Source organism: Tenrec ecaudatus, chromosome 16 (assembly GCF_050624435.1).
Source record: "Tenrec ecaudatus isolate mTenEca1 chromosome 16, mTenEca1.hap1, whole genome shotgun sequence".
NCBI lineage: Eukaryota > Metazoa > Chordata > Mammalia > Afrosoricida > Tenrecidae > Tenrec > Tenrec ecaudatus.
Window position 1 is genome coordinate 68,290,405 of NC_134545.1, and position 13,498 is coordinate 68,303,902.

Consider the following 13,498-nt stretch of genomic DNA (forward strand, 5'->3'; position numbering starts at 1 on the left):
GAAGATATATTGAAAACTTATTAACCATGATATCTCTAAATTTTTCTTTGAAAACTCCTTCTTGTATTATTTAAAGTACTATGATGGGCCAAAAATATTATTCATTTATTTTAATCTACAGTGAGTTCCAAAGATCGAATTAAAATGATTAACATTTCACCATGGAGCACATATATGAAAATGAAGAGGACAGGTAATTTCAGTTAGTTATAAGAAACTATTTACTGGTTCAAATATACTTAAACTACTAAAGAATAATAGAAAAAATTGACATTCAAATTAATACAAGTAAGGTAGATATATTTCTTCCTGGCATTAAATAAACAGAGTTTATTTGGGGGTGGGGGTTCTCTTGCTGGGGACCAGAGAATCAACACAGCTATCCCATTGAATTCTTCAAGTTTCATTTTTGCTACAATCAATCACTTTAAATGTCTTTCAAAATTTCCAAAGCAAATAATAAATCTTCAATACTCAACCTGTATATGCTGAAGGGAAAAACCCTATCCAAAGAGGTTTATCATAATAAGAATATTTTTGTGACATAAGTCTATTTGCATTGTGTGCGCTTGTTTTCTCTTTCACTAGAACTGGAATTCTCACCCTGGGGAAAGCACTGGACAGGGAGAGCACTGACCGCTACATTCTCATTGTCACGGCTTCGGATGGCAGGCCAGATGGGGTGAGTAGCCACTCTAGGCAAGAGTTTTCAACACTGTTAAGGGAACTTAGAGAGTCTTGTAACATTGCACTCTAAAACTATTCATTACAGTAATAAACTGATGTACTTACATTTTTTTTGGCTTGGGCAACTTTATTTTTTACTGGAAATACTATTTTACCTACTGACTTTTTAGCTCTCTGAATCTATACTTTGAATATGCTATGTTTTTGCAACTTTTGATCTGACATTTTAGAACTTTGTGATTGGTAGTTCAACACAATTACTGGGGGGAAGAATTCTACCTTACGTAGGGAGCACTCCGTTTTGTCTGAAATTGCACCGCTCTAGGTTGCTTCCTGCTGCTTCAGCATGCCATAGTACATGTTCTTTAATCGGTGGACACTCTTTTTGAGGATTGGGGGATTTGGGGATACATCTATCAAAGCATTTAGAAAACCCATATGAATAATTCCATAGGTTTGTTTAAGGAGCACTCAGTATCCCAAATGATCCGTGACCGTCTCAGTGACTTAACCATATGTGCATACTAAAGAAAAATGCACTCTATTTCTTCTGCATCAGAAAATAAGGTTTTAGAATAAATAAATTTTTATCAGATGTATGCATTTTATAATGATTCGTCTGTGTCCAGTGAACCACCTTGTCCACAACCACCACGATTCTGATTTTTAAGCAGTACAGGTTTTCAGCGGTTGTGAATATGATTAGATAGCATTTTCTCTATCCCTTTGATACAAGTCTGTGTTTCCCTTTGCCAATACTGATGGGCCAAATAAGTACTGTTATCCTGGAATAATTTCTTTATCGTTTATAACCAAAAAGACTTTTTATAGGTTTATAGCCAGTTTCTTCATCATTTTATTTAATGGTTGGTGCACTAACTGGTCTTTTTTGGCATATAGATATTATCCTATCACATACAGCATGATATTTCAAGATAGACATTGGAATGCTATTCTTGTCCATGAATCTAATGCAATTCCTCTTGAATCTGTCCATCAGGCGTAGTAACCCATATAATTGTCCAATTCAAAATGGCCAATGTCATTCCATTTCAACTCCTAATGCTTAGGATTTCAGCCTCTCAGTGGTTTCAATTCCAGTTTTGACAACTTGCAATTTTCCTAGATTCAGATTTTGCACATTTGTGTTCCAATTATTAATCAAATTTTCAGCTGTTTTTATTTCTTTTATTTCTTTTTTTTTTTCATTTTCAGTCATGATCCATCCACAGGCCCAGGCCATGGAAGCTTTGTTCTTTATCCACACCATTGAGATGTGACCTGCTCGGGAAAGGAAGTTCTCTCGCCCAGTCGTATTCTGGGTGTCTTTCAATCCAAGTGGCTTGGATTGATATAGTCTTATATCACACTATGTTGCTTATCAGTCTGTATCAGCACGGTATCAGACTCTATTCTCCTGCTACTCTTAAGGTTTTCACTGGCTAGTCCCTCAGAAGTGATTAACCTAGTTTTTTATTCATCTGGAAACAACACGGAAACCTATTCCCTAGGAATGACCATGCTAGTATTTGAAATACTGGTTGAGTAACTTACAGCAACACAGGAACATGCAGTCTGCACAGAACAACAAAATGATAAAGGAGTGATGAGAAAAAAGAGGATTAAGGATCATTACTTAAGTTTGACAATGATATTCTGTCAATAATATGTTTTTAAAATATATTTCTCACTCCTTATATAAATAGCTATTATTGGATCCAGGGCAGGGAGGAATACTTTTAAGGAACAGCACAACCAGTGGTAACAGAAATAGTATAGGATTTAAGAAAAATTAACTCCTAAGATTCATACATATGTATATATACATACACATGATGCTTTGCTGAATAGACTGTACCTGTATTAAAGAGATCAGAGAGAGACTTTTGAAGGATATATTTGAAAGACTTGAATTATGATGAAAGTGTAGTGGGTAGCTTGGCTGAGTAATAACTGAAGGAGGAAGTCAGAATAATAGCAGGCTAAACAGTGATAGGAATTATTAAGTATAGAGGATGGGAAATCATTAGAGAGAAGTGAAATTAGGAAAGAACATTCAGGTCAATTATTAAAGAAAAAAATGAAAGAAGGAAATCATAATACATAGCCTTGAGATATTTCATTATAAATCAGAAAAGTAATGGTAGTAATTTAGCTAGTGAATTTTATCTGGCCTTAACAATAAGGAACAAGGAAGCAGATGGAAAAGAAATCCTATATTTAGATTTGGCATGGCTCCATCTATTAATTACGTTTCTCCCTTGCTATACACTAAAAATAAATTCTAGATTAAAAGGAGATTAGTTCTTTTTGGCAATATTTTTGCCTTTGGCCATGTGATCAGGAGACACAAATCTCTGGAAGGATATAAGCAGGTTTGATAGTAGCAGGTCAGTGAAAAAGAGGCAAGAATTTCAGTAAGATGAATTGACACAGTGGTTGTAACAATGGGCACAAGCGGCAATACTGTTAGGTGAGGGCAGAAGCAGGCAGTGTTCAGTTTTGTTCATAAGGTGATTATGAATCCTGACCAATTGGAATCCACCTAACAGCAGCAGGATGTTTTTCACATAATTTGATTAAGGATTTCTAGTTGATAATATGGTTGAATTAGATTAATTCAAAGCAAGAAAAGAGAAAGAAAATTGACACAAACTATAATATTGTTCTACTACACCATTGTAGTGGGTAATTTTAAAGATGTAATTTTAATTTTGTCTCTATGGTATATTTGAAATATGTAGAGAAATAATTTAGTGAACAAATTTTAAACATTTTATTTAGGTAAAGGCTTACAGAGTAGGTCATGAGTTTTTCTTTTAACAGTTTATACACATTTTGTTTCAACTCACGTATTTCAATGCCCTCAATGTAAAATCAGTTATCCCACTTCTTCCCACTGTTTCTTGCCTCCAGTACGTATTCTTTCCTACCCTCTGTCCTCGGGTACATTCTGACTTTTTGGTCTTACACGATTGGTTATTCTCACACACCTGGTAGTTCAGTTTCAGATCTGAACATGAATAAAGCCCATAGTCTTGGTTGGACACCCCAGTTTCTATCCAGCCCCAGACCTCATTTATGATTTGGAATTTGCTTCCACATTCCCAACCACTCTGCCCAGTATTTTCTATTGTGATAATTTTCAGACCAGTTATTGGTGGTCACTGGGCACCATCTAGTGCTTCAAGTCTCAGGGATGTGGAGACTGATATTTGCTCGCTCAAAGTCAATTCAGCTAATGTAACTCATTGTTTATCTATTCTTTTAATAAAATAGCATTTTAATGGCTCTTTTAAGATAAATCAGGAAAATATATAGTGTAAGCAAAGCAAACAAATAGTTTTTGATCAATTAAACTTAGTAACTTGGTATTTTATTTTTTTATTGAATTGGAATATATTTAAAATGTTTAATTGATTTCAAAATGCATTCACTGGTATACTTTTCAGTTTATCATTTTTACTTACAACCTTATGTAATTCTTGGTAGATTCGTACTTAAAATTAACTGCTAATTTGTCCCTAATAAGAAATATAAACGATATATTTGGTACATAAACATATTGAAGCACATCGGTGACATTTTTCCTAATTGACCTGAAATATTTTACATAATCATGTATTATAGTTAACAAATCCTAATTATTTTCACAGAAAGTATTCTATATGTATTATCTTACTTTTTCATTGGACATATTGACATTTTCAAATTATCTAAAAGTCCCGAAGATATTGAGAAATGTACTACATGGTTGATGAATATCAGCTCCTTTTTGCAAAAAGAAAAGAGATTAAAAACTTAATTAAAATATTTTAATATGGTGTAGTTGAACATTTAAACTCATCCTTATTACTATGCTCTATTCCATCACAATTTTACTTTAAAAAATCATTTTATTAGGGGCTCTTACAACTCATCCCAATCCATACAAATATCAGTTGTGTGAAGCACATTTTTACATTCATTGCCCTCATCATTCTCAAAACATTTGCTCTGAACCTAAGCCTCTGGCATCAGTTCCTCATTTTATCTCTCCTTCCCCACCACCCCCTCCCTCATGAACCCATGATAATTTATAAATTATTATTTTGTCATATCTTGCACTGTCTGACATCTCCCTTCACCCACTTTTCTGTTGACCATCCCCAGGGAGGAGGAGGTTATATGTAGATCCTTGTAATTGGTTCCCTCTTTCCAAACCACCCTCCCTCCACCCTCCCAGAATTTACTTGTCTTGATGTCTTTCTGTGATACATTTAATAATCTAACACCATAATTCAAAAGCATCGATTCTTCCATTTTCCTCAATTTACCCCAGTTTTTCATGAACATGAAGTGATTGTCCATCCTGTGGCTTGAGTCAGGCATGCCTTACTCTTCAATGTGATCTCTCTGCTTTTTAATAGTTTCAAGAAATGTGTTCCCTCGGGTTAGCTCAGCTCAGTATATCACAACATATTAGTATAGATAGATGATAGATAATGGATAGATCAGTATATCACTGACTGCTCTTATGTATATTGATGGTATATCCTGATATATTAAATTCTTGACAAACTAAATCTTTTCCTTATTCATCATAATGTTCCTTATTGGTCTTTGTATGGATAATTTTGTTTTATGTTAAAGTATAATTCACACCTAAGGCTGAAGTAGTTAATCTTTATCAACACGTATTTCAATTGTGACCAGTTCAGTTGTAATAACTACATATAACCAGTTGTTAATGAGTTTTCTTCTGATCCTCATATCATGTTCATCATTATCTATTCCAGGTTCTCAAATTATTTACTCAACATACAGAGGGAATCAATAGTGTGAAAGGATATAACCTGATATACCTTTCCAGATTTTATACCACACACTGCCTCTTGGTTCTATTGAAGCAATACCTCTTTGTTTATGTGTGTGTTCTGCAAGAGAACAATTAAGTGTTCTAGAACACCTGTTCTTTTCAATGTTATCCCTAATTGTTATCACTCATACAGCTTAATGTCTTTGGATAGTCAATAAAACACAGATAAACATCTTTCTGGTATTCTCTACTTTCTCCCAAAATGTATCTGATTTGAGCTATGATATCTCACATTGAACATCCTTTTCTGAATCCAACTTGGATTCCTGGCAGTTCCCTGTTTTTAATTTTTCTGGATAACCTTTCTTTAGAATGGACACAAATGGGAATATTTCCAGTCTGTTGGTAAGATAATAGTATTCCAGATGTCCTGGGATAGACAAATGAATGCCAGCACTACATTCATTTGCTGAAATATCCCAGTTGGAATTCTGTCAATTCCAAGAGTCAATACCTTCAGTGAAATTTGGAATTCTTCCTTCAATACCATCAAAATATCAGCTGTAAACCCAGTATATGTGCCTAGGTGCACATCCATGATCCCTATACTATATCCTTCCAACTCTGTTCAAGTTACATCTTTATTTATTTGTTCCCCACAGTTTTGTTTGTTATTCTTGTATCTCTAGGATGATATGTTTCTGTTATTATTAAATGGCATTGAGCTGATTCTAGTTTAATGCTTCTATGTACAACATGGCAGAAAACTGCTAGTCCCATAGCATCCTCACAATCGGTTATACGGTTGAGCCTGCCACTTCATCAAATCATTTCATTGATAGTCTTCTGCTAGTCAAGGATCCTTTAGCAAGCACGAAGTGTTTCTCCAGAGACTGATCATTAGTATCCAAAGCATGAGAACAAAGTTTCATCATCCTCACTCCTCAGAAGCATTCTAACTGCACTATTTTAAAACAATTTATTAGGGGCTCATACAACTCTTATCACAGTTCATACATATACATACATCAATTGTATAAAGCACATCTGTACATTCTTTGCCCTAATCATTTTTTTCTCCTCTTTTCTTTTTTTACATTTTATTAGGGACTCATACAACTCTTATCACAATCCATATATATACATACATCAATTGTATAAAGCACATCCATACATTCCCTGCCCCAATCATTCTCAAAGCATTTGCTCTCCACTTAAGCCCTCTGCATCAGGTCCTCTTTTTATTCCCCTCCCTCCCCGTTGCCCCCTCCCTCATGAGCCCTTGGTAATCTAACTGCACTTCTTACGAGCCAGATTGGTCTTCTGAAACTGCATGGGGAATTAAATATTCTGCACCGACACCATTATTCTGAGACACCGATTATGCCCTGGTGTATTTTAATCATTGTCCAACTCTCACATGTGCACGAGGCAATCGGAAATGCCATAACATGGCTCAAGTGACACCTATGAATGTTAACGCTTTAAAGTGACTTTTTAGGAGGATGCTTGATGAATGGAATTTGTCATTTGACTGCGTGACTGTTGCTCCCCTGATTGTTGATGTGGACCTAAGCAAGATGAAATCCTTGAAAACGGCAACCTTTTCTTCATATATCATAATGTTGTACATTGGTTCAGATGTGACAAATTTTTTAAAACCAAGATTGCAATCTTTAATCATCCTCAGTGTGTATAGGCCTCTTCCTTTCAGCAATCAAGGTCGCATCTCCCTCCTATTGTTATTGCTAGATGCCCTCACGTGGTCCCTGTCCTCTAATGAGCCTGTGTGCAACAGAATGACACACTGCCCACCCCTCTGCTCACCTCACAAGTTTTCTTATGTTTGAGCCCCTTGTTGCAGCCACCGTGTCATCAGTCTCGCTGAAGGCCTTTCTCTCTTTGCCGCCTCTCTACTTTACCAAACAGGTTCTGGCCTCTCCCGGATATCATTTCCAAAGTACATTCTGGCTATACTACTTCCAGGACAGATTTGCTGGTTCTTTTGACAGCCCCTGGCACTTTCAATGTTCTTCACCTGCACCCAACTTCAAATACATCGATTCTTCTTAGGTCTTCCTTATTCAGTGTCCAATTTTCCTATGATTAGTTGTTGATTGGATCAATGAAAATCATGGTTTGGATTAGGTGCATCTTAGTTTTCAAAGAAATATCCTTCCTTTTCAACACTCTGAGTTTCATTCTGAAGACTTGCCCAGTGCAATTCATCATTTGGTTTCTTGGTTACTACTTTCATTAACATTGATTGTGGATCTAAGTGAGATAAAATCTCGCAATCAACCTTTTCTCTGATCATTATGATGATACCTATTGATCCAGTTGTGATCATTTTGGTCTTCTTTATATTGAGTTGTAATCTAAACGACAGGCGGAAGTCCTTGATCTTCACCAGTCCATGCTTCAAATCCTCCTCAATTTCAGTGAGCAGACTTGTGTCATCTGCAAAGCACAGGTTGTTAATTAGCCTTCTTCCCATCTTGATGCTACGTTCTTCTTCATATAATCCGGTTTTTCTGATTATATGCTCAATTCTCATGGCAGTCTGCTAATTAGCATTCCTCCTATCCTGATGCCTCAATCTTCTTCACATAGTCCAGGTTTTCTGATTCTTTACTTGACATATGTATTGAATCAATATGGTGAAAGGACACACCCCTAATGTGCATCTTTCCATATTTTAAACATTTCAGTTTCCCCTTGTTCTGATCCAACAGCAGCCTCTTGCCCTTTTTAAAGTTTCTATAGCAACACTTTTAAGAATTTTGATAACCTCATTCTTTATAATGTTATTCATAATTTGTTGTGTTTCACACTATGATGCATTGACATAGAAAATAATATACAGATAGCCTCTTTCTGGGATTCTGTTTTCAGCTAAGACCCTTCTGATATCTGTCATGATATTCCTCATTCCATGATTTTTTTCAAAATCATTTCATTGGGAGCTAATATAGATATATCACTCCATAGTTCAATCACATCAAAAAGTATTGTACAGTTGTCACCACACTAAGTTTCAAAATATTCTCTTCCTTCTTGAACTTCTTGATATCAGCTCCCCTCACACCCCTGACCCGTCCCCCACTGTGTTCTGTTCTTGCGAGGCACTGCAGTTCTGTGTATGTCCCACAGAACTTTACATGTGCTTACGATATTGGTAAAGAGTGTTACTCTTTCCTCTTGTGTGTTTTTCTGTGTCTCCCTTTGCCTTGAGAGTGGTGTGCTTACTTCTTTCATATCGAGTGTTTTCTTCCACCACACCAAAGTTGCACATACCTATGTAGTTAGTGATTTTTGCTGTCACTCCCTGCATTCCTGGGGATGATCAAATATCCCTGTGTAGAAATCTGTTCTTGACTCTTCATATTAATGGATCCAATCAATGTTTGTCCTTTAGCGATGAACTGACATGAGTCAGCGTAATATCCCACAGGTTCATACTGAGAGATGTTTGCAGATGCACCAAAAGTTTTTACATTGTCTATTATTCCCTAAGTCTGAATCCTATTTCATATTTATTCGGATGGATACCCTGTTTTGTCAGCACCATTTGTTCAAGGATATACAATTTCTTTTCGACTTAATTGATTTTAACCCTTTTTTTAGGATCAATGGTCGACAGGTTCTGCTCAGTAGATCTAAGTGTCCCAGTGACAGGGTGTTTTTATTAGTCTTCCTGTATAATAGGTCTGAGATTTGGAAGTGTGAAGCTACCTACTTTGTCTTCCCTCCTCAGTAATGATTTATTTATTTGGACCACTTTCTTTTACTTATAACGTTTTTCCACCTTGTAGAAATTTAGAACTGGGAAAATTATATCGATACTTCACTTCTGATAATATTGACCCTTTCACAATGATACATTATTCTGTGTATGAGTATGTCTGCTTGTGGCTCATTGTGAGTCGACATTGACTCTATGGCAATGAGTTTTACTTCTTTTATTTAATTTTCTTTACTTGTTCTATTTCTCGTGCTTTGTTTTCTCATGCAATATTTCATAAAAGTGATGATGCTGGGTACCCATTTCTAGTTTCCATTCTCTAGGATCTCTGTTGTGGATAATGTTGAACCATGGTTTTATATGCATACACATTATCCATTAATTTGTTATTTGTTAAGAAATTTCATAATTATATTGAGGAATATCTCATATATATCTATTTTGGGTGAGTTTTTTTTAATCCGGAATAGACAGCAGATTTTATTAAGTGACTTTTCTGCATTGATTGAGGTGACCATGCTATTATTTTCCTTTGTTTTATTTATGTGGTAAATTACAGTCTTTGAGTAATGTTGAACCATCCTTGTGTGTCTGGTAAGAATCCCACTTTTGTGTTATGGTAGTTACATAATTTCATGTCCACTTGAAGATATAGGGTGTCTGGGTGGAGTCTAGCCTGTCAAGCAGGTCTCATGGTGCTCCTTGTGGGCATGACCTTTTTATAAGGAGTGTTCTGGGCACACACACACCCTCCCCTGCTTCACTTTCCTGCTGGCCAGCCACTCAGGGAGCCATTTTGTTGACAATTATTTTTGTTGAGACATTTTGGACTTTCATTCATGAGGGATATTGGTGTATAGTTTTCTTTTGGAGTTGTGTCTTTGTCTGGCTTTGATATCAGGGCAAGGTTGACTTTGTAGGCTGAACTGGAGATGATTCTTTCCTTCTCTATGCTGCGGAACAGATTGAATTGGTTGGTGTCAACTCTTCTGTGAATGACTGTTGGAATTAGCCAGTGAATCTGCGTAGGTCAGCGATTTCATTTGGGTAGAATGGCGGTGGATTTGTTTGTGACCCCTCTGTGTTTATGATATTTCCCCCAGAAATCTTGTTATTTTTTAAGTACTGCAAGATCTTTAACATGGGGAAGTGCACCTATATGGTCAATAAATATCTGGCCCTATTTGTACAAAATGGTGGGATTTAAATTGTTAATTTCTTAGTTTAATTAGGGATCCAGTTTCATACTATTCTACCAAGTTACAGGTCACACATAGTTTTTGAGTGTTGATCCAGAATATTCTGAACACTTTTCACTCAACAGTGTCAATACTGAAGACTTTTAAAATGAACATGAATGTAGTGGGTTAACAAGTCAACTCAGATAGACTGGCATAAAAGGGGTTAGGCAGTTGTGAAAAATCAAGCAAACTCAAGTCTGGTCTCCTCTCAGAGTTAACTCCAGGCATCTAATTTTAATTTCTTGTTTGCCCTAGGTCAACTGAGAACCACTATAACTGTAAAAATTATACATCATCTTTGTGAATTTCAACTCAAACAACTTTTAAAGAAAGAGCATTTGTTAATATATTTTAATAATTAAAGCTATATAATCTTGTGGAGAAAATATGGAATATATACAAAATTTACAAGAAGAGAATGAAATCATCTTTGTTTTATCTAATTATATTGCATTTGGATTTTTTCATACATAGTCACATAAAATTATAAATATATGTATATTTATGTGTTAATGTTTAATTTAAATGTTTTCATTGAAAAGCAACAAGTACACATAGAGTGTATAGATCATTGCTATATAAGTCTATGGAATTTTCTGCAGTGAAAATTCACTAGAACAAGAAGCAGAAATGAATCAATATTCCAGAAATCTACCTTCATTATTTCCCACTCTTTATCTCCTGCTCAGAAATAACCACAATCCCGACTACTATCCCTATGGAATGATTTTATCTTTTACTAAGATTTATATAAATGAAACTATATGTCATAAATATTTGGACATCTGACTTTTTTCACTCATTTTATATTTATGAAATCCTTTCATATGAATACCTATAGAATAGTTTGCTTATCTTAACACTATATTATTCTATTATACTTTCAGTTTATAGAAGTATATGCTATCAGTGGGTATTTGGATTGTTTCCAGATTTTAGCCATATAGGACTGCTATGACCATCTTTATACAGAAATCTAAGTAACATTTTTGAAGATTTAAATCTAGGCACATGCTGTGATAGTGTAAAAAGTTTTGAGCTGCTAACCACAAAATTTGCCATTCAAATCCAGCCTTTTCTCAGAGAAAGGGAGCTGTTAAAGATTTGCAGTCTGAGAAACCCTTTATAGGGCTGCGTGAGCTTTTGTTGTGTGTTTTTCAAAGATAGAAATAGGTGCAAGTCATGTGTAACTGTAAGAATTTTCACAGAATTACTGCACTGAAGTAACCATAACTCAGGGGAGAAAAAGCCATTACCCATGCCTTAAAATTTCCTACAATGCCTGGTCATTTTGTAATTTTAAAAATATATAGTTTTGAGATAATTTTACTGTGGAAAGGATTTTCTTTTGTTTTTAGCCTCTGTGCCACCAACACGCAGTGTCGCATTAACAGAAAGACTCAACCAGCACTCTCGGGTGCAGAACGGTCTTCTCGGGGTATCCAGTACCGTGACATTTCATGGAAGTGAAGAATCAGTTTTCTCTCCTGGAGCTGCTGCTGAGTTTTAGCTCTGTCCTTTGATTAGCAGTGGAACACTGAGCCACAACACCAACAGGCTTCCTTTTGTGTAAACACGTTGTTGTCAGTGCCACCAAGGTGCTACCAGCTCATGGGAATCGTGTCTACATCAAACTAAAACAAACAAAGCAGCACTGTCCTGTCCTACATCATCATCATCACACCACCGCTATTCTTACACTCCTTGCTGCTGTCACTGTCAATCCATATCCTTGAGGGCCTCCCTCTTTCTCATCTCTCCTCCAATTTACCACGCATGATGCCCTTTTCCAGGAATTGGTCCTTGCTGATAAAAAGTCTAAGAACATGAGCAAACTCCCCATCCTTGCTTCTCAGAAGCATTCTGACTGTATTTTTTTGAAGACAGATTTGTTTGTCTTCTGGCAGATGATAGTGTTCATTAACACCATGATTCATAATTCTGTTCGCATAAGGGAAATATTTTTGTTTCATCATACATATGGTCACTATGAGTCAGGACTGACTCAACAGCACCTGAAAATACCAATGCCGGTTCTCTTGCTACCTTGCTTACTTGGACAGAGAGCTCCAGCAATGCAAGCAGGAAACCTGTGGGGTTGGCCAGCTCATCTCCATTGGGAGGGAGAACTCTGGTGACATAGGGAAACACTTGGCTGTCGATGGGAAAGACGGCTGTCCTTTAGGGTCACTAGGTATCAGTTTCACCTCACTGACTAAAAGTTTGCTTGGTTTTGGTCTCTTACATGGCAGCAAGGAATATCCATTTCTGGACATTCCATGAGTGTGTTTGTCTGGGTTGACTAGAGAAACAAATCCATAGAAAATCATGAGGGTTTTATATAAAGGGTTATTGTACATGAAGAAAGCATCCCAACCCAGTTCACTCCAAATCCATAAGTTTGATATTAGCCCATATGTCCAATACGAATCTATAAAAACCTCTTCAGACTCACGGAACACATGCGATGACACTGAATGCAGGACAATCACAGGCCAGTGGGTAGAAAGTCTTTGGAGCCAGTGGTTTTGTAAGCACCTTAGCACTGGCAGGGGTCTCTATGTGGCTTCTCCAGCTTCAGAAGCCTTATTGCATCCGGGTAGGTCCATGTGGCTTCTCCAGCTCCCAGGGCTTTAGCGTAATTCCATGTGTTTTGTCAGCTACAATGTCTCCCAGGGAGTCAGCAGAGAGAGAGTTTCTCTCTTGTCTCCAAGGAGGACAATCAGCAGTTCCCAGAATCCTCAGGAGAAGGCCCTGTCCACACAGAGATCTCATTGACTATCTCTGGATTGACAGGCTAGACTCCACCCCTTCACTCTTAATCCTCAAATTGACACCACATTAGGTAGCTACCGCAATGAGATTGAATTTGAGAGGGTACAGATTCTTTTGCCCCTTTCCTAAGCGTGCTCAGCTTTCTGGCCTCTCACTTCATATCACGTAAAAATTAGTAGAGATTGCGCATACATTTTGTTCTCTCTTTTGCCTTTATTTATGTGTTTTAAAAAATAATTTTGTTGCAGGTGA

The 13,498-nt window shown here is 36.5% G+C and overlaps 1 protein-coding gene across 17 annotated transcripts in view; it reads left to right on the forward strand.

Annotated features, from left to right (window-relative positions):
* The window catches only part of PCDH15 (protocadherin related 15), an 819,982-nt gene that overhangs the window by 527,139 nt on the left and 279,345 nt on the right, over window positions 1-13,498 (forward strand). For all 17 annotated transcript variants that reach the window (XM_075535092.1, XM_075535093.1, XM_075535090.1 and 14 more), the window contains one exon: window positions 589-682. In XM_075535092.1, the coding sequence (XP_075391207.1) occupies window positions 589-682 (94 nt within the window). The remainder of the gene's footprint in view (window positions 1-588; window positions 683-13,498) is intronic.